At 43.9% G+C, this 23165-nt stretch overlaps 1 protein-coding gene across 9 annotated transcripts in view; it reads left to right on the top strand.

The window, feature by feature from the left end:
* ZDHHC2 (zDHHC palmitoyltransferase 2) overlaps nt 1–23165 on the top strand; it is a 579224-nt gene that overhangs the window by 267963 nt on the left and 288096 nt on the right. For all 9 annotated transcript variants that reach the window (XM_086962598.1, XM_086962597.1, XM_086962596.1 and 6 more), the window contains exons 4-6: nt 1424–1544; nt 5665–5734; nt 17977–18009. In XM_086962598.1, coding sequence (XP_086818724.1) covers nt 1424–1544; nt 5665–5734; nt 17977–18009 — 224 coding nt within the window. The remainder of the gene's footprint in view (nt 1–1423; nt 1545–5664; nt 5735–17976; nt 18010–23165) is intronic.

The raw sequence follows: 23165 nt of genomic DNA, 5'->3' as shown, positions 1-23165 counted from the left end.
CACGTTTGCAGAGGGGGAAATAATTCCCCTTGAATACTGGGGGCCCTGGGAGCCAAGAAGCCCACCAGGAACCTCCAGTATGTGCCAGGGGGCTGCCTTGCAGAGATGTGTATAGAGGCCACGCCCCTTTTTACACACACATATATATATATACGTCAGCAAATGTTCGCCAATCTCCCAGCCTCACACGGCGGCGGGCTCGAGTGAGGAAGCGACCCTCGCAAATTCTTTCAAAACGACTTTGCCACCAAAGAAGTTACTCGAGCCCAGGTCCTTTCAGCGTGCAATTTATTTAATACACAGAGTGTCAAACAACACCCGACGCGTTTCGGTGCAGCCGCACCTTGATCACGGGTAACGGTGTTTACTCATGTCTCAGTTTTAAAGTGAAAAATAATATATAAACATAAACGTAGGACTACTCGTCCTCACACCAGTGTTTGTCATACCACTATATGGCAGCCATATTTAAATGTGTGGTGAGCACAGGCAAAATATACATCATATATATATGTGAACCTTGTTGGGAACATTTTTTAAGAGATTTCAAAAAAGTATTGTAACATTTAAATGAATAAGTTACATGTGGGTTCCCAAAAACAAATTGGATCGAAACAAAGTCACACATTTGCAAGTTGTAGCCCCAGTGGGCAAATGTACCAGTACATTGATACATATATCGTGACAATTCTGCCCCAGTGGGCGTAATGTTTCAGTATGCTGAATTGAGCCCCAGTGGGCATGAGTGTCTCATTCTAATCTCATTGTTGTGTCCTCAAACTCACAAGGTTTATCACAATTTTTCAAGTGTATTGTCCTGTGGATGAGAATGTATCAATGTACTGGTACATTTGCCCACTGGGGCTACAACTTGCAAATGTGTGACTTTGTTTCGATCCAAGGTTCACATATATATATGATGTATATTTTGCCTGTGCTCACCACACATTTAAATATGGCTGCCATATAGTGGTAGTAACTTCTTTGGTGGCAAAGTCGTTTTGAAAGAATATATATATATATATGTATATATCAATATGAAATGGCTCAAACAAACCTAGAATAGTACTGATTTTTCCAATCTAGGTTGAGATCAGGAACATTGTATGTTGTGCGTGTGTAGAGCTGTCAGTGCATGGCTTTAATGTCCTTCTCTTCTACCTTTGAATGTTTGTTGTTAATGCCACGCTTTGCAGTCTGTAGAGATTAGGGAACAAACTGGACAATTGTTTCTTCTCTTGAAGAAGTGAAAGCCAAACTGATGGTCTCTGGCCAGAGTATTGTGTTGGCGAGTGTTCACATTCATCTGCTCATTTATCTACTAATGGCAACCGACAACCATTCCTTGGATCTCGAGCACAGGGAGTTTGTAGAAATGTAATTAGCTGGTATTCTGCTAATGACTTTCTCTGTTTTTTTCTAGTTCCACCTGTCATATTCAGACAAAGAGCAGCTGGAGCGAGAGCCACGGGGCGAATCCCAACAAGAGGTTCTGAGGCGAGTTGCCAAAGATCTTCCGGTCTACACAAGGACAATGTCAGGAGGTAAACAGTGAAATTTGAAATTTTACACACACTGCATTATGGTCAGTTAAATGTCAAGGTGTATTATTTCCTTGTATAATGCTACTTGAGGACATGATGATGATAACGCCTTTTGCAATTACCATAATCCAATATTGTTTGTTCCCTGTGATGGTTTTGAGTTTGAATACCCTCTTGTGAAATATAGGGTGTCAAGGTGCCATATTAATAATACATTATTCTGTCATGCTGAACAGAAGCATTGCCCTCATTCCTAACACCCACCTGTTAATAGCAAGAAATTATTTTTCTCTTCATACTTGGATGCAACGAAAAAGCCCCTAAAAAAGTGTGGTCATTAATATTGTATAGCATTATTGCCACAACCATTCCAATAGAATTGTGATTTATTTAACATTTAATACACCAGCTCTCCATTTAAGTAGAGAAAAGACTCCATCTGCAGGATAGCCTACAATCCTCTAAGATTGCCAACAGTTAACCATGAAATGTCATTGGAAAGGAATGCATGCCTTGTTAATTGACAACCACTGAACATCAATTTGTAACCCATGCTAGTGACACTGTGTCCCAGGATGCAACATTCTGCTAAGCATTTTCTATTACCTTTATTTCCAGTACTACGAGGCAGTAGAATACAGAGAAGTCGAAATCAGTGCAAGGCACCGAGATTTCATTGTTAACATGAATCACAAGGTGTTGAAAATACAATCCGGTCTTAACGTCTGATAGGCTTTGTTTCTAAATCGACATATGTAGTGGATTTGAAATTGCTAAACCCACTGACATGTTTATTAGAAAAAATACTTCGAAAATTGAAAATGATCAATCACATCTTGCTTCTAGAAAGCGTCCTGCACTACATCTATTCGTTGTCGACTACCTTCACCACTTGTGACCTAACCCCTGTCATAACTGCTTATATTCCTAGAGTGTTTGTGTGTGTGTTTAGCAAAGTAGGTAGCTATGGTTGGGTAAAGAATCACAGAGTGTAAATCACAGCAATGGAAAACAATACACCCTCACCAAGTTGGAATTCTGTTTATGCCATAGCGATGCAAGTCACACCACCCTGGGTGTCTAGTTTTGCGAAATGTTTAGCTTTAATAGGTTTCCAAGAGTGACAGCCCATTCCGGGCTCAAATACCTCAGCAGCCACAACACCAAAAAGGGTCAATTTTCATGGTGAAAATTGATGTTTCTGCATTGCTTTTTTGGGCTCATTGTGTCATGGGCTAAAGGCCCAGACACACAAGTGGGGTAACGTTTTCATCAGAAAAAGTGTGGGAATACAGAATAGTAGAGAATGCTATTATCAATTAATTGCTGTGCAATTTTTACATATAATTGCAAGCTAGTAAGACCACATTGAGCAAAATGTCATGCGAATCACATGATAGTATTGATTACTGGGAATTCAGAGTTGTACAAATAACCTTCATTCCTAAACTTAGGGGGTCATTAGGATGGCGGGCGGATAGCCCCTGCCAGGCTGGCGGTAGCGACCGCCGGCCTGACGGGGTAATCCACCCGCCATCCTTGCCCTAAAGTCCCCCCGCCAGATTAGGATGGCAGGGGGGCCGCGGTGGATGGGAAGACAGTCCGCCGCTTTTCCGCCCTGGTCGCCTTGTGACCGGGGCGGAAGAGGCCTAACATGGTGGCGGTGTCTATTAGACACCGCCAGCCATATTAGGATGGCCAAAAACAGATGCCTTTACGTGGCGGCGATGCCGCCATGGAAAGGCATGCGGTCTTCACTTTGGGGGCCCCCTGCGGGCCCCCGAATTGAAGGACAGGTGGGTGGTGGACAGGTGGGTACCCCCCAGCATTTGCATTAACAAAGCGGGGGAAGGACAGGTGGGTACCCACCAGCATTTGCATTAACAAAGCGGCAGGCACTGCACGGTGCCTGTCGCTTTGTTAATGCAAACGCATTGATGCATTTTTAGCATTGTGGCGGGCGGTGCTGAGACCACCCACCGCCACAATGCTAAACATGCATGATGCACCCGCCACTGTGGCGGGCGCATCCTAATCCCCCCCCGGCACCCCCGCCCTTATGGCGGGCGGTACCTAAGACCGATAGGATGGCGGGCGGACTAAGTCCGCCCACCATCCTAATGACCCCCTTAGTATCTTAGTCACATTTCTGAAATACGAAGGTTTCCTACATCCCTTTTTTCATTGATTAGATTTTACCATATTAATTGCTGCATGGATGGTAAACAATGAAATATATTTATAAGGTGCCATTCAGGTGTTGGCGTGTTTTGGGCAACCAAAAAACTCTATAAATCTCTACAACCAGAATAATCCAATCAGGGCAGACAATTACAGAGGACGATATTATAATTTATTTTTATTTAATGTCCTACTTATTTTCATTACTCTGTTATTTCTATAATTAGTTTATGTGGGAAAAGCATGAGCAAATTACCCCTGGATGAATTTGGAGTATGACATGAAGCATTATCTAATTTTCAAAAATGTATAGTTTGCTGGGTTCTTCAGTTGCTTTCATACCTCAAACTGCAAGCATGTGGGAAATTGACTAACTTAAAAAAAATGCAAAAATTGGGGTAAACATTTTATTTTACCACTCTGCTTGTGACTGAAAGTTGGAGAAATGGTGCTTTTGATACAGGAAACGTGTTATTGAAGCCATTTTAAGAAAAACATTCTTCCACTGCACATTTGTTTTTATTTTTTTGAAAAAAAACTTTTCATATAGTTTGCCAATTTTCTCAGTTCCCTTCAGGGGAATCCACAAGTACTGGGTACCTTTCGGATCTCCACTATATGGGGGGAAAAAAGGACTCACGTTTAGTATGCATACCTTTTGTGTAAAAAAGTTATGGTTAGTCTGTGACAACATTCCTCAAAGATACTCATCTTCAGTTCTCTAAAAAGGCCTACATAAATCTGAAGCAGTTGAAAATGTAATAGTGGACATTCTGTAAAACAAAAATGCAATGTAAACGACAGAGAAAGTCCTGCTGGTGTAATGCAGAGCCGTAGAACTGTCGAGCAAAACCCCGGGACAATGGTTTTGACGCCAAGAGGATGGCTTGAGGAAATGCTTACTCTCGAAAAGTCTCTGGTTGCTCCACAAACCTTTCCAAAAGCCATGTGACCATAATTATAATGCTGAAACATAGATCTCGGACGTCATCCAACATCACTAGTAGATGATACAGAAAATCTCTCTGGGTATACCCTGAGTTAGCATATGTCAGTTGCTAGTGGATGGAGCCTATAAAGAGCACACAAGGACCTGCCTCCAGTGCATCGCTGCTGTGCGTTTAGTAGACAAATAAGTTAATCATTTTGCGTAAAATGGCTTCTCTTAGTTAGAGGATTTAAATTATCTGGTGTCTCTCAATATGCAAATGTCGCTGCAATAGTTGCACATTTTGGCATACCCACTAGGGCGCAAGCTCCTCACCCATGGCGGAGGCAATACGTGTTATCTTGGCATTCATTGTTTTGTTATGTGTTGTCCTCTGAAAAAGCAAATGATGAAGAGAAAGCTCCCCCATCCTGAAAGTTGAATCAACATGAGATGTAGGAGCACAAAAGAAGACATCAGATGAGGATAAAGTTCCTGGAATGTGAAAATCGGTTCAGCTTTTTAACATTTACAGAGGGACGGACCAAAATGTTACAAAATAATTGGGATGATGACTCTAAACCTAATTGAATACTGCTGCTGGAAATCTGCTTCCGGGTTGCACCCCTTCCTCTTGAAGATGCCTCACTCTCTCATCAACAGCTCTGTGCCGTTTTACAATACAGTTCTTTCTTAAATTTTTCTTTGGTGTGTTACATTTCATTTTTTTATTTATTTTTGGGCAGAAAGCTGTGAGCTAAAAAGCAGAACAATTCTCTTTCATTATAAAGTTAGTCAAATATTAGCAACATTATAACGGTGCTTGTTCATTTTCGGGGAATAACGTGATGGTATTTTGTGTTTCCAATGGGATTAAGATAGGATCTATACATGTATACATTTGTGTGTGGAAAATGTGTGTTTGGACCTGGCACAGCCTTTGTGTGAAGCGAAGGAGCTAAAGAAGACCAGCAACTAACCCAATGTATAATATATTTTCTGTGTCCTCAGCAATCAGATTCTGTGACAGATGCCAGCTCGTGAAGCCAGACCGGTGTCATCATTGTTCTGTCTGTGATAAGTAAGAAAACTTAATTTTCTAATGTTATTGACTTAGATGTTGTGCATATTAACCGTTTGATTTTATTTAAAAATGATGAAAGGAGTTTACATCATTGTGCCTGAAGGATCTGAGCTTACTTTGAAAATCGGATTGCTCTATAATGCCACCCTTCAGGAGAGGCACAGGTTTTTGTCAAAGGTCAGGGGCTGCTAACTTCAAAAACTGAGCTGTGTGATAAATACATCTTAATGAGTCTTCCTCTTTGCAAGACGTTCTCCATCATTATGTGCATTGCTCAGTTGGTTGTAGTCGATATCCATGCATTCGGTTTAAGTACTGGGAAATGGTACGTGGTGAAGGTTGGTGATGGTGGAAGATGACATGATATTCCATTAGCATTTCAAGCTAGGTAGTATTGTTATGGAGCTTTTGTGAATTGAAAGGATCTTCTATACGTTGGGTGAGAATTGTGACAGCATAAATAGGGTGTGCATCTAGGGTATGGTTGTTCCTTGGCAGAAGCTTGCTTGTAACCAAGGCTTGTATGGGCAGGCCAGATCTTCTAAATACTGAATGATTAGATGAGGGTAACGTTGATGCACATTTCAACAATCTACCATGGCTGCTCTGTCCTTGACCCACATCAGCAGAGCCAGTTGACCATGTGAGCCTTGTGGTAGCTGAACTCTTGTCTCTGGGGGAAGATCTTTCTGGTGGAGTCTTTGGAGGTTACTTAGTGAGTACTTCTAGCAAGCAGAAATATTGATGATTACTCATCTGGGGTGACAGCAGGTCCCAAAAAGATATGGCCTGTCCAAGCACTGATGTAGTGAATACCTCTTCTGCTGGCTAGGGGTGCAGAAGATAGATGCATGATGGCTGATGTCATTCTTTTTGAGTGAGTTAGAAACTGACATGTAGTTCTGTCCTGGATCGTAGCTAATTAATTTGAGAATGAGGAAGAGGAGCATTTGAAAGCCCTGTTGAATTATGTTCTATTAATGAAGACAAGGAAGAGAAAGAGGTTGCAATACAGCCTGAACCACCACTAACCAGGCCAAGCATGTTTGTGTACAGCATTGCTTCTTACAAGATATTGTTGAGCATCTGGGAAGTTAGAGCCCATTGGAGTATGTGAGTCATCACTCACTCACTCTTGTCCCAGAACAAGACCTCTAACAGAGACCTCCTTCATAAGTAAAATGAATGGGTGCGATAATACATGAACAAGAAGACACCCTCCTGACTAGAATTGCCTCTCCATTGCCAGCATTTCTAGAAAGTAATCTTCAAGAGAATTAGAATTTTATAGTCCACACACAAAAAGGGATTATTGCCATCTGCAACAAGGGTCATAAATGTATGTATCAGGCAGGCATGCACTAGCTGTATGTCCAGTAGTAAAGTAGATGGAAATCATAGAAATGAATTCATGACTGTGAAGGCAGTGATGCTTTTGATGTGCCCTTGATATTGTATGATAAATGTATTTGTGTTAGTTGCCGCTCTGATACAGTCTTGGGAGTGATCTCTAGCATGGTACTCTGAGAGAGCCGAGACTGAGTCTTTTGAGAGACTGTGGAAGTACCATCGAAGCCATCCGAAATAGGGTCTGGTGGTGAGTTACTTTATCCAAAAGTCTCAAGTGGTTTATATTTGTCTTGCATTGAAGTGCGAGAAATGTGTGTCTTGCAGAATTCTGATGCTCCCTGAGAGACGCCTGTTCATCATTTGCTCCCACACTATAACTCTGCTTGCCTACTTCACTTCGAGCATTTCTAGGCTACTTGAATTTATTTCAAATACAATGATTGCTGGTTTGTAATTATGTTATATATTGTTGATAAGGGATTGCTGTTGTACATCTTAATTTGGGAGCTACCGAATAGAAATATGGAATATGCATTCGTAAATTGTACAGGAAGATAATGAAAGGGAAAAAAAGGGATAATCTCAATTGGTGGATGCAGTAAAGCAGTATAATTAAAGAGGATTGGGTTAGTAACAATCAAACCTCTTACTTGTGATGGTATTATATGTGGGGCACACATGTCGAAAGTGTGGTGAATACTTGTATTCAGAGATTAAACAGTGGATTTAAAGATTGTCTCGAATATTTGACCTTGTGGTGCAAATGGATAAATAATTTTCTGATCGGAGCACAGATTGAAAGTAAAGCCGTCATGTAATCAAGAAAGGAGTGTAGTCTGCATCCGGTTAGTAAGTGTGCTTGAGCCCATTACCAGAGAAAAACTAAAGGTTAGGTGTTGCCTGTAAAGGTTCGAATATACAGCAATAAACATCATGGAATATATTAAGAAAGAAGCTAGAAAAATAGCAGTATCAAACCAGCATGTATAGGCTATTGAGTTATAGATTCCAAAATGATCTCATCTATTCGGTTAATTCGTACTATAGCAAAAGTCTTTCTGCCAAATGGTACGCACTGCTGAGATATTCTTTAAATACATGCAGAAAATATCCCACAAGGCAAATAAAGCAATAGAAGTCTGGAACACATCTATTGAGTTCATTGGCTTTCTAACTCACCAACAAGGGCACATTTTCTCTAAAAAAGAAGGCAGCCTTTCTTCATCCATTTACTGATTTAACAAAGATGAAACTAAATCATTGTGAGCGATATAAATATATGACTTATTGTTAATTTCTCAACTAATGGCTCATCTAAAGAAGCTAGTATTCCCCAAATTAGATACATTTAGTGGGGATATTAAGCAGAATATTGGTGGAAAAATCAATTATTCCCAAGTTGGCTGTTTACAGCACACAGCAATATAGAACAGCATTCTAGCATTTTGTGGGTGATATCTTCATTATATATTTCTTATTATGCGCTTAGATTATATTTTTATCTTTTCAAAGAATATGTGGGGACAAGCTGTGAAAAAGTGGTGTCGCGGTTCTGATCTAACAAATCATACACTGAAATGGAATAGTATGCACTACATCTTGCCTCATTTGTGTCTTGTATCGTGTTGTAGCTCTCCGTGCGGAGCTTCCTGGTGTTTTTTAAATTTCTGTCACAGAGTGACTGAAAAACGTTGTGCCTTTTACAATTCATATAAGTTAGTAATGTGTTTTTCTGAAATTGAAAGACGTACCAATGTTACAATAGCCTAACCAAACCAAGAATGCAAAATGAGACAAATTAATGTAAACATATATTTAGGGTAGTGTTCACACAGACTGATTTAGATGAAAGGATTAATCCAGTTTCTTTTGGCAATTAAGGGGGCTTATCTCTATTAATTCCACTATATTTAAACTAGATAATAATTTCTTTTAGATTGTTACAGACATATGCACTATTGCACAAGTTTGAAATGTGCAAATTAAAGACAGGTCTATTGGGTGTTTTATATATTAATATTTCATGATTGTTGTCTAGCCAGAAAAAGAATGGCAAAGGAAATGCACTGTTATGCCCACCTCGTTGGCCTATACAGTATTTCTATTTAATTTAAATACTATTTTTGTATGCTCTGTTTTCCTGTTCGGAACTGTGTGCTTTCATTATACCTTTCACAATACTCACTTTTTCGTTTTCCATCTGGGGGTTTTCAGGTATTTCTATATATCTCGAAAGCAAATAGGCTCCGCAGGAACCTCTCAATAATAAAAAATCATCTACCTCTAAAAAATGTAAGCGTCAACAATGTGTTGACCCTCTAACGTGGGATATCTTCCAATCAGTGTAATCAGAGTCACTTAGTGGGCACTCATCTAATCAATAGCCACTCAATGGCCACTGGAGCAACCTGTACAGGACCTTGTTGTTTGGCCCTTCCCTGGTGGCCTGTTCATCCTATTTGGGTGGTACGCTGGCCCCTTCGCCCTCAACTCCTGTCTCGGTCCATTGACCAGAACCTTTGGCCCTTTCAAGACCAGCGCCATCAAGGCCTCTCTTCTTTGGCTTTAACCAACAACAAAATACCCTGTCCAGAGGACGCTGCTTGTGTCAGTTACTTATATAATAGGACAGCCTAAATGTACTGATAACTATTATCCTCCCCTATATACTTTTGTTCTAATAAGGGGACGTTTCACTGCACTCCGTCCAAAGTTGTCTTGCAATTTAGAATAAAAACCAAAAGGCCAGACCTCCTTGACAGTTACACAGAACACCATATAAAAATGTCTGCCACCTCTAGTCAATACCAGACATCCACAACATCAGTGTTAGACCAAGTTCTGCTTAGAAAAAATGTGTGAGAAACGAATGACACCTCACGGAAACACCACCAACGGGGGAACTGGTATGTAATCTCCAGACAGTCCCCTGTCTCATCATCGGTTGTCATCCGATTCTCAAAGAAAAAGAAGAAGAAAGAGCGTCCAATGCAACAAACCAAACAGTGCAACAAACAGTTGAAGCAGAAGAAGTCTGCTAGTGACAAAAGAATTGCATAAGAAAGTGCATAAAACACAGCATCCAATCCTCCTAAATAACTTTATTCATAGAGAAATGAATGTCTGCTGTTGAAGTAAAAAGGCTGGGAGCTATTCATGCATACCATTATCTAGTGCCGACATGTTTCACTGCCACAGCAATTTTGGCAGATTCATTAGGGCTGCACAATATGCTGCCACTCCACTATTGGACACTTGTACTGTGTTAACCATAAGCAGCCTGAATGCTCATACCAGCTGCCTGGGGATCCAATGGGATACAGAAGTACTCCTAAAGTGATTCCGGCAAGGCGCTCGTCGGACGGCTTCACGATTGATATGTACAATCTATGTGAAGGTGGAGATACACTCTAGGAGTACTTCTGTATCCCATTGGATCCCCAGGCAGCCAACCGACCCCTGCCCCACCACGTCTTCAACAAGGCCGACTCCATCATCGCACCCCAACTCAGAGACATCATCAACGCCTCCTTCAAAACCGCCACGTTCCCGGAAAGCTGGAAGCACGCCCAGCTCAGCGCCCTCCTGAAGACACCGACAGCGGACCCCAACGACCTCAAGAACTTCCGCCCCATCTCGCTCCTCCCCTTTCCTGCCAAAGTCATCGAGAAGACCGTCAACAGACAGCTTGCCGCCTTCCTCCAGATGAACGGATCCCTCGACCAGTCGCAGTCCGGCTTCCGAGCCAACCACAGCACCGAGACCGCCCTCATCGCAGCCACTGACGACATCAGATCCCTGCTCGACAACTGAGAAACAGCGGCCCTCATCCTCCTGGACCTCTCCGCTGCGTTCGACACCATCTGCCACCGCACCCTAGTGCAGCGCCTCAGCAACACCGGTATCCAAGAGAAGGCTCTGGAGTGGATCATCTCGTTCCTCGCCGGAAGAACCCAGAGAGTCCACCGCCCCCCGTTCGGATCCGAGGCCACCGAAGTCATCTGCGGCGTACCACAAGGATTCTCCCTCAACCCTACCCTCTTCAACGTATACATGAGCCCCCTCGCAGCCATCGCACGCCAACACAACCTCAACATCATCTCCTACGCCGACGACACCCAGCTCATCCTCTCCCTCACCAATGACCGAGCCTCCGCCAGAACCAGCCTACACGAAGGGATGAAAGACGTCGCCGAGTGGATGAAGAACAGCCGCCTGAAACTGAACTCAGATAAGACGGAAGTCCTCATCCTGGGACCATCTCCCTCCGCCTGGGACGACTCCTGGTGGCCCCCTGTCCTGGGCTCTACTCCCAAGCCAACGGACCACGCACGTAACCTGGGCTCTATCCTGGACTCCTACCTCTCGATGACCAGACAAGTTAACACTGTATCGTCATCATGGTTCAACACCCTGCGCATGCTCCGAAAGATCTTCCGATGGATCCCCACTGAAACCAGGAAGACGGTCACCAAGGCACTCGTCACCAGCCGACTGGACTACGGGAACACCCTCTATGCCGGCACCACAGCCAAACTACAGAAAAGACTCCAACGCATCCAGAACGCCTCCACCCGACTCATCCTGGACATCCGCCGACACAGCCACATCTCCGGCCACCTGCGAGACCTGCATGGCTCCCCGTCAGCAAGAGGATCACGTTCAGACTCCTCACTCACGCACACAAGGCCCTCCACGACCTGGGCCCCAAGTACCTCAACGACCGCCTGACCTTCTACACGCCCACCCACCAGTTAGGGTCGACCAACCACACCCTCGCCGCCGTTCCACGCATCCGCCGAGCCACCGCCGGTGGAAGATCCTTCTCCTACCTGGCAGCCAAGACATGGAACTCCCTCCCCATCCACCTCCGGCTAACCCAGGACCATCTTTCCTTCAGGAAGCAACTCAAGACCTGGCTCTTCGAGCAGTGACGGCTCCCCCTCCCCCAGCGCCTTGAGACCCTTCCGAGTGAGAAGTGCGCTATACAAATGTCATGATTGATTGATTGATTGACCCATCTTTGTTCATTTCTGAACAGCGCCTGGGAGGTAATGGCCGGGTGGGCTTCCAGTACCAGCAAACGAACACTGTCTGCTGGGTGGCCCTGTTGTGTGTAATGTTCGTATAGTCTGGTGTGTCTTCTTAAGTCTCTGATATTGCTTTTATGTTCTGTAATTCTCAGTTTTACTTGTCTCATCGTCATCCCAATGTAGTGTTTATCACAGGGGCAGGTGAGCATGTAGATGCATCGGGCGCTATTACAGTTAGTGTGTCTTTGAAGGTGCCAGGTAAATATCTCTGTGAGCCTGATTTATTTGCATTGATTTGTTTGTGGGCATACAGAGCATCCCCCACATGGAAAATGGCCCACTATTGGTGGGAGGCCCCACAGTGTACTCTGGGTACTGGTGTTCTGTTTATTGGGCCTTGTGTGGATCAGGGCGTTTTTCAGATTATACCTGGGGCGTGGAATATCTAAGCCGCCTGAATTAATGATGTTCCAATGTTTATTTATTGTTTTCTTGATAAAGGTCGAGTTTTTGGTAAAGCAGGTCACACAGGTGATCAGTTCTTCGGATTCTTTAGGGTGTGTTTCTAGCAATGCTTCCCTAGGGTTATTCAAGGCTCGTTTACAGGAATTATGGATAAGCCTTGTGGGGTAGCCCCTGTCCTGTAATTTGTGTTGGAGGAGACTAGCCTCCTGTTTGAAATCTGCCTTGGTGGTACAGTTCCTGCAGACCCGAAGGAACTGCCCAAAGGGGAGGTTGTCCCTCAGGGCTCTGGGATGGTAATTCTCATATAGCAATAGGCTATTCATGTCGGTGTTATTTCGGTATAGAGTAGTGCTCAGCTCCTCTTAGTTTAGACAGATTCTCAGGTCCAAAAAGGGGATGGCTGTCTCTGAAATCTCAACACTAGACAGACCCAACACATTCCAAGATGGGCTTGCTATCATGTACAGAGAGGAACTCATCTGCTCCACTGCTTCAGCTCATACCCGCACTGACTAGAGCTGATGAAGTTCAATATCAACACCTTGTTCACTACTAAACTATGGGAAGCACTACTCTACCACCCTCAGAGACCCAGATCCAATTTCAGCTCCTCTCTCATGGATCACATCACCTCTTTGGCCCTCAAATCTAACTCCTTCATTATTCTCAGTGACCTCAATTTCCACCTAGAGAACCAGAATACCACCAACTCCACCATACTTGTGGATGACATCAGCATCCTAGAATTAATCCAATGAGGGACCGCCCCCACCCACGTCGCAGTCCAAATCCTCGACCCTATCTTCCCCAACGTTTCTCCCGTCACAGTAGAGCATCCCCGGTTGCTTACATGGATGGCCCACCTCCTTGTACACCTGCCTAATCAGCTCAGAACTATGAACACCCAGACCAACTGATGCCAAAGGAACATGGAACAAAATCCCAGAGGACACCTGGATCTCCAAGCTCCAGTCCCAATAACCCTTCCCCCCATGATGAGCTAGCATGCTCAATGAACAAACTTTAACATATAGAGCACCTCCGGCGTGCACTCATTGACTCCTCTGAGGACCATCCCTACTACCTCAGCCAAATCGCATGCAAGCTGCAACTCCAAGGTCCTCCGGCTCGCAAAGTGCCACTGCAAACAGCTAGATAGAAGATGGCAATTATCCCATGACGATGCCAACTGAGGAACCTAAAAATCTGCCCTCCCACTCTACCACCAGCACCTCAAAACTACCAAGACCAAAGCCCTTACTGGAAGGACCCAGAACAGTGACAACTCCTCCAAAGTAATCTTCACCACCATGTCGGAATTTAGTGTCCCACCCACCAGCACCACACCCATAATCCCAGCCCAAGAACTCTGCACATAATACCCCATTACTTCATTAAAAATGTAACACTCTCTACAACAATTTAGCACCCCATCCGGATATCTCCTCTTTCAAAGCCCTCTACTCTGATGCCAGAGCTGCTCCAGAATCCATCCTACCGGCTGGCCAACTGTCTGCACACCAGAAACTGCCAACACTATTTGCACTATCCACTCAGGAGCCACATCGGATTAGTGCCTGCCCTTAATCTTTGCCAAAGGACTCCAGACTATCATCACAACCCTCACACACATCCTCAACTCTTCCATCTCCCCCTCTACCTGGAAACATGCACAAACCTACAGCTCCTCAAGAAATCATCAGCCAACCCCTTGATCCTGGCCAACTGTAGTCCCATCTCCCTCCTCCCATACTGAGCCAAAGTACTTATCTAATCAATGCCCAGCTGATCAACTACCGCAACACAAAACACCTCCTGGACCCTTCCGGTGTAAATTGAGACTCAACTATAGAACAGAGACAGCTCCCATTGTCGCCACTAATCACATCCGCCTCATCATGGACAAAGAAAACACAGCAGCAATTATGCTACTAGACCTCTCAGCAGTGTTTGACACTAGCTTGCACACCATACTCATCCGATGCTTCCCCATATGCAGTATTCGAAACTCAGCACTAGGATGGGTCAGCTCCTTCCTTACAGCACACACCCGAATAATCAGCCTGGCTCTCTACTCATCCGATCCGTCCAACATAATCGACCCACAAGGCTCCTGTCTGAGCTCAACACTTTTCAGCATCTAGGCAGATGATGGCTCAAGAAGCTAGGACCGACACCCTACCCATGTAGTATGACCAGAACCCGGATATCGTTATCAACAGCAGCATCTCTGTGGCATATCAAGTAAACTTGCGTATCTCAACCTGCTTCCACACTCTCAAACTGCTCAGAAAAATATTTTTGGGACACTCACAGAACTGTCACCACATCCTCACCGATAGCAGGCTTGGTTACAGGAATACCTTTGACATAGATATCAATGCCCATCTCATCAAAAGACTCCAAGTTGTACATAATGCAGCTGAAAGACTCACTATCAATCTCTCACACTGTTCACGCATAGCCAAACACCTCAAGGACCTCAACTGGCCAGCTTTCCTTAAATGTGTACTGTTCAAACTCCTCCCACGCACCTACAAAGCACTACAAAACCAAGGCCCTGATAGGTCAACAGCGGCATCCTTTTCCAAACCCCAGTAAGAAATGCCATCCGGCCAGCCTCCTCTCCTAGGTATGCATGTTGTCTCTCATGTTCATATCTATGTTTTATGTGCGAAATGTTGTGTATCAGAAGGTACATTAATTGTATTAGTTAGTTATGACATTAATAGGTGGTGATCAGAATCTATATAAAGAGCAGGTATTTTGAGAACTGTTTTCTGTGAAACCTTTGGCAGACTAACCCTCTCACGGTTATATATTGCAGATTACCAAACAGTGAATACCAAATAGGTATAATCACCTTCTTATATATAACATGAAAAGTATTTGAGCGTGATTAGCGCCAACAGCACTACAAGAGTGGTATCAAGGAGGTAGATCTTTGATCCTTATGAGAAGCCAAGGGGATGGCTTGAAACATGTCAGTCCTTAGGAAGACAGGTACATATTGTTCTCCCTTCCCTCTCCCTGTTATTAATCATACCAACTAGAGGCCAAAATAAATAATAGTTTACCTCCTACCCAGGTATTTTTAAGGTTTTCACATTAAATACCCCCTCCACTCCTATTATCATCATTCTACACAATATTAATCCATCTATATCTGCTCCTACTAGATTGGTAGGTCAAAGCCTGCCCGTTACACAACAGAACTGGATGGACCCAATGATTAAGCATGACATCAAGGGGCAAGCCTGGTGGGTGAGGGTCATATAAGAAAATAAGGGTGTTTTCTTCACCTTGTGGACGGTTATTTCCCAGCAAACTACGTGGCTCCCTATATTTTGGTTGCCTTTCGGTAGGAGGGTGAGCCTCTCTGTCCCACTACCTCCCCCACATGTTTGATACTGAATACACAGTGTCATGTATCTGCATTAAGGGATCTGAGAGAGTCAAATACCTCCCCTCACGAACTTCCAAAATATGGTGCAGTGCACAGAGGCCTGGGAATAGCAGTTACGGGATTCACCACAGCATGAGGTTGTGGGTCTTTATACCCTAGTTAGAGACTGAGGTTGAGTATAAGAAAATTACCTTTTTGCATGGTAAACCCCTCCACCCCCACATTTTGTGCTAGATTTTATTGCTGGTGTATAGAATCTGAAAGCTAAAGGATGCGGTTACCTATGGTTAAGCTCAGGTTACAATTGTTGAGATCTAACTGGACTAAATAAGGAATAGTGCAAATAGTACTTGAAGAGTACTTCAACTAATAAACCACTTTCTCATAATGAGTTTCTAACTCACCTGCCTACACAGGACAGCTTTACAAAGTTGCTTGGTAGCACTGACATTGTATTCATGAAGAGGCATGTCATTAGAGACATCTTTACTGCATGTTAGAGCTAGATAAATAGATAGATAGATAGATAGATAGATATATAGATAGATAGATAGATAGATAGATAGATAGATAGATAGATAGATAGATAGATAGATAGATAGATAGATAGATAGATAGATAGATAGATAGATAGAAAGATAGATAGATCTGAATGTGTGTTATTGAAAAACAGTCCCACAATACCTTCTACATCATCATGTGGATGATACAAAATATGTTGCAACCTCCTCTTCTCTATTGAGAAATCCGCTGTTGCACTTCCAACTCCCATCACGTGATAACCTGCATTGCATGGCGTAGGCTCTTGGGGTGCCTTTACATTTTCTCCAGCTGTATGCAGATCAAGACCCCAAGCAACCTAAATCTTGAAACTATAAAGAGATTGCAATAATTGGAAGGTTAGTGCAAGGGATATATAAATGTGTGGGTTTTGGTACCATTCTATCAGAAAGGCCAGTCTTCAGAAAACAAATGCATTCTCATAGAGCAGATTAAAATCATAATCCCCATTTATCATTCTATCGGGGCTAATCTCTTCTATAGAACATTAAAAAAAGAACTGACATGCCTGCTGCTTCAAAGTTGTTTTCAACTGTGACTTGTTACTAGATGACCGTCCAATTACTTTACCATTAAACAATATACATTTTCAGAAAATGTTTTGCATGTTATATAGTCTATAGGTCTTTTTTAACTTGTTTGATGTGAGCTCTATTATACCATTCTATGTTTCATTATCACTTTGTACGTTGTATATTTCTGTATCCTCTTGTAACTTGTACCTATATAGAGCTGCATGCTACACGTTGGACCTGGTATGTGCTATATGAAAAATGTAAATACATAAACAACGTAAATAACGCAATTGCACTGTACAACATTTCCATGAAGTCCTATCCCAGCAGTGACATAACCTATAACCCTCCCCTAAGGCCTATCCCAAGAATGACATCATTTGACCTTTAAAGTCAGACAAGGTCAAACCACACCCACCTTGCCCCTCATTTTGCCATTCAATGCGCAGGAAGCGCAATTGTTGGAAGTGATCTAACAACAGATGACCACAACAATATAAACGAATTATTCCGATTTCTCTGAACTTGCTAATTTCGTATATTGTTTTGCATATTTTAGTAATCGCAGAGCGTGTGCATGTAACGTGTTTGCAGGTAGAGAATATTCACGATGACACAGGATTCTCAGATCATAAATGCCCTTTTCCGACATGTAGCCAATCAGATGCATGAGGAATGCTATTGTCACCCGCAGAAACCTGTTTGTTCAATAGATCACGTGAATATCTTGTGGTCCAAAATTGCACTGTTCTACCTAGCACACTGTTTACATGTTAATTTTTTTCATATTATATATGTAAATGTAAAAAAAGCAAAAACTGAAGATTCACTGAAAAATACTTCTCACCATTGTGGTCTTTTGCAATGCTTTGAATGTACATTCATTTGATCTTTTTCTTTTCTCTTTAGATGTATTTTGAAAATGGATCACCACTGCCCTTGGTAGGTATTCTGTGGCCATAAGTTTATAAATTTAATTATTTTTAATATGTTTTATTAGATTTGCATCCTCCATCACAGAGGCGGTCTCTGCTGCATGTGACAGTAAACTAGACAGCAAAAATAAAATTAAATATTGCGGTCTTTGAAATAACAATGTTTAACATGTTTCTGCACTCTATTTATATCAGAAAATGAATTGTGATCTTCTTTTCCTCAACAGTTTTTTCTGATTATTTGTATCCTGTGAATTTGTGAAGCATTGAGAATCAAAGACTAGCATATAAATACCACATTGACTCCAGCTAGCCTGGAACATTAAATATTCATGCTGCACAGTTATTTCTCATAACTGTAATTAGTCCACAGGGATGAGAGTGTGAAAGAGAACTGACCCATGTATATGGCTTCTATAATTTCCTCTTAATTGATGGTGACTTTTCCAAATCGACCATAAATGTATTATGAGCAGACAGTGATTTTATTGCAAGTCATATCTCTCCAATGCTAAGAGGTAGACTACATCTCTCTTAATCCAGCCCAAAAATAACTAAACTGTAGAGGACATTACTGGCTTCTATTCGGCCTGCACATGATTCAAATTAGCTGGTGACGTGGTTTACTGAGTTAAAACACCCATACTTAGACATCAGCTGGAATTAAATGTTATTGGTGACATTCTTATCAGAAAAAAAGTTGACATCTTGAAATATGGCAAATCCTTTCGGGTTGGGCGCCATCCTGCCCTGGGCAGGCCATTCTAGCTGGCACCAGCGACCCGCGGTGTTCGGACCTCCCAGGTGAAAACCATGACTTCACTTGCCTCTCATGGGGGATTCCCAGAGCTGTTCAACCCACAGGAGCCCCAGATTCCTCATCCATACAACACCACCGTGTCCGGGATTTTCCCATGTCTGGGCTTTCATGGGGGTCCTCGCTTTACACCCCACAGAGACACAATAGTCCTTCTTAGTCTGGAGCAAACATGTCCTGGGTAGGTACCGTCACCACGGACTGTAGTCTAAGGGTGCCCCTCTTTGGTGCCTTCCACCTTTCTGTGCCCAAGCCTGGGCAACAAAGGAATATTAAGTCCCAGCCAACCACCGTCTCCCCTTGGGCTGTCTGGAAAGTCATTTTCCTGGACTACCAAGCCCCCACAAAGTCATCTAGTTGGCCAGTCACCAACCGGCCATCTGATTGGCAGCTACTGACTCCATAAAGCACATTATACCCTTAACCTAGTATTGCCTAATAACAAAGATACAATTGTACATGATGCAATCTCTCTTGTATGGACATATCATAGTGCAATTACTTTTTATATCCAGATTAATACAGATATGTGTCTTCCAGAGTGCTAGCTTTCTTCTATTCAGACTAGATGCAGGCTAAACAATCTCACACAGCATACATTTTCTAACACCTTGCAGAAATCCAAACACAACTTTAGTGACTTGATATCTGAATGAATCATTCAATGTAATCAATGAATAATCAGTCAATAATATAGTTAAATGACTTCTTGACCTTAAATCACACAAGCTTTGCCTTCACAAGCCCAGGTATAATCAAAAATTGAGGGAGGTGAAACAAAAGTGAAAAATAGGCCTAGAAAAAATGGGAGAGTGAACTACTCCTGAGTAAACCCAATAACAAGCTGCCCTATTATCTTATAATAGCCGAATAAGAAAAACCTGAACCGATTTCAGAGCAGGAAAAATTATCCACTCTTCCAATCCCACTAAAGAGATTTTTAAGATAGGAAATTCCCTAGGCAACTCCATTTGCTTAAACAATGGTATCACTCCTACACAGGACTCTCTTGCTAAGTTCTTCCGCAATAAAATCACTGGCAGTAACCAATCCCCCCACCAGGCCAGTGCCCCCTTCACCTACGCCGTCTGTTTTCAATCCACTAACTGAAGAAACAATACATAAACTCCTTCTCAATATCAAATCAGGTCCCGCTCGGTCTATGCCAAGCTTGTGTAATGCAACTAGGAGATCAAATTATTTTCACCCAATAACCAATCAATTGCTCCCACTGGGATATGTACTCACTGAATAAAAACAGCTATAGGAAAACCACTTCTAAAAGAAATATACACTGGACACCTCAATATTACCTAACTATAGACCAATCTCTCAGCCATACCTCCCATCATTATCCCACAAAAAGAAGTTAATTCGTAACTATCCTGATTCCAGGAAGCCGAAAACTTACTGGACTCTTGTCAATCAGGATTCAGCTCCTACCACTGTACTAAATCCACCTTGCTCTCCTTTCTTGATGACCTATGGCTGCTGACAGACCAGGGCCGCTCTGCTGCCCTGGTTCTGCCAGAATCGATCTGTCAGCATCATCTGATGCGATTTCACACGATACACATTTGGATAGATTGTATCAGTCGTAGGTCCAGGGAATGGCTCATGCTTGAATTAGAGATTACTTACAAGACCAGGCACAAGAGTTTGCACTGTCTTCATTTTGCTGCTCTTTACATGCTGGTGCATCAAGACTACCACAGACCTCCTCGCGGAGCCTAAATATATTTGATATTTATGTTGCCCCATTAGCTAGACTTATCAAATCAAATGGTGTCACATTTATGACATATGCTAATGATACCCAACTTGAATTGATCAATTGTCATCAGCCTCAATTAAAGTGCTCCGCAACTGCTTCTTAGCATTTATTTATATAGGTCAACATAGAGAAAACAGACATGTTGACAGTGGGTAATAATTTTGCTGACCAGGGGTTCGATTGGTGGTCCTCAGAACTAGATGTTCCACCCATTTCGGGAAGTGAGGTACCTTACCTCGGTTTCCGGGTTGACTTATCTCACAGCCTATCAAGTCAAAGCAATAAATTATCTCTCATTGCTTCTATTATCTTAAACTGCTTTGAAAAATCCTTCCTTTCCATAATATCCTGACAGCTGATATTCAAAGCGGTATTTCTTTAATAATTGGATTTTTGTAACTCACTTTAACCAGGTAAGTTTTCAATATTCTTAAATCTGCCGACATCTCCCACCAAATCAAAACTTTCATCTGGTTTCCGGTCCCTGCTCATAATCTTTACAAACCCATGTGCTTAGTTCACAGGGCATTCTACAAACCTGGTCCTAAATGCCTTCAGGTTGTGCGTTATAAATCTTCCAACACCTCATCTTAAACTTCTCAAAATTCTTACAATACATTTGTTGGAATTCTCATCCTCCTGTCTCACAGATTGTGGGAAAATCATCTGTGTTGTAGGAAAGCACTTAAACACATTTTTCCTTCTACTCATAAAAAACTCTTCCTCTTTTACCTGGAATACTGGCCAATCCTCATCCAACATATCTTGTTGGGAAGTTAGTCCCACTTATTAGATTCTATGTAACAGAACATACATTCTATATAACGTAAGCGTTTTACGAGCGTTTTATGAAGTGTCAGAGGACGGAGTGAACTTACCCGCTGCCGTAAGGGGAACGGCCCAACAGGCTACTTTTGGGGCTGCTACCACTCGCGCTGCTCCAGTGACATCGCTGCCGCAGGGACTCCATTTCCCAGGTTCCCCGGCGGTTGTGGCGCGAGTGACGCCAGCAGAGCGCCTGGAGCCGCATTAAAAGAGAGGAGCGCCGAGTGCTCATTGGGAGCGTTTTACGAAGTGTCAGAGGACGGAGTGAACTTACCCGCTGCCGTGAGGGGAACGGCCCAACAGGCTACTTTTGGGGCTGCTACCACTCGCGCTGCACCAGTGGCATCGCCGCCGCAGGGACTCCATTTCCCAGGTGCCCCGGCGGTTGTGGCGCGAGTGACGCCAGCAGAGCGCCCGGAGGCGCGTTAAAAGAGAGGAGCGCCGAGCGCTCATTGGGAGCGTTTCACGAAGTGTCGGAGGACGGAGTGAACTTACCCGCTGCCGTGAGGTGAACGGCCCAACAGGCTACTTTTGGGGCTGCTACCACTCGTGCTGCACCAGTGACATCGCCGCCGCAGGGACTCCATTTCCCAGGTGCCCCCGCGGTTGTGGCGCGAGTGACGCCAGCAGAGCGCCCGGAGGCGCCTTTAAAAGAGAAGAGCGCCGAGCGCTCATTGGGAGCGTTTTACGAAGTGTCAGAGGACGGAGTGAACTTACCCGTTGCTGTGAGGGGAACGGCCCAACAGGCTACTTTTGGGGCTGCTACCACTCGCGCTGCACCAGTGACATCGCTGCCGCAGGCACTCCATTTCTCAGGTTCCCCGGCGGTTGTGGCGCGAGTGACGCCAGCAGAGCGCCCGGAGGCGCGTTAAAAGAGAGGAGCGCTGAGCGCTCATTGGGAGCGTTTTACGAAGTGTCAGAGGACGGAGTGAACTTACCCGCTGCCGTGAGGGGAACGGCCCAACAGGCTACTTTTGGGGCTGCTACCACTCGTGCTGCACCAGTGACATCGCCGCCGCAGGGACTCCATTTCCCAGTTGCCCTGGCGGTTGTGGCGCGAGTGACTCCAGCAGAGCACCCGGAGGCGCGTTAAAAGAGAGGAGCGCCGAGCTCTCCTTGGGAGCGTTTTACGAAGTGTCAGAGGACGGAGTGAACTTACCCTCTGCCGTGAGGGGAACGGCTCAACAGGCTACTTTTGGGGCTGCTACCACTCGCGCTGCACCAGTGACATCGCCGCCGTAGGGACTCCATTTCCCAGGTGCCCCGGTGTTTGTGGCACGAGTGACGCCAGCAGAGAGCCCGGAGGCGCGTTAAAAGAGAGGAACGCCTCTCGCCCCGCGAGTCGCGCGGGGAGCGCCCGGGCAAAGCCCGGGCCAAGGGCGGGCCCGTTTAAGCCTGTTCAAGACCGGAGAAGGCCGGGTCGGGCCATCCCCCTTTTATCTACCGCACAGCTTACCCCTGTGAGTACCTTGGCTATGTACATTGTTGTAGTTTACTGGGAATTTTGCTATGCCTCCCAAGGAGGCTAAGGGGAGAACGGATGCTGCCAATTTCACGGGAGCCATGGACCAGTTCATAACGAGGATGAACAGTGTTGTTGATGAGGGGATTACTATAATGGAGCGACGTGTCTCTCAGGAGCTGGCTATTGCAAGAAGGTCTTCTATGGGACACATTGCGATTGTGCGGACTCCTGATTACTTAAATGCTAATAGTGGTATAAGTGCTTCCCCAATTTTAGAACTCC

Source organism: Lissotriton vulgaris, chromosome 3_1 (genome assembly GCF_964263255.1).
Source record: "Lissotriton vulgaris chromosome 3_1, aLisVul1.2, whole genome shotgun sequence".
NCBI lineage: Eukaryota > Metazoa > Chordata > Amphibia > Caudata > Salamandridae > Lissotriton > Lissotriton vulgaris.
This window is presented reverse-complemented; position numbering and strand designations above follow the sequence as displayed.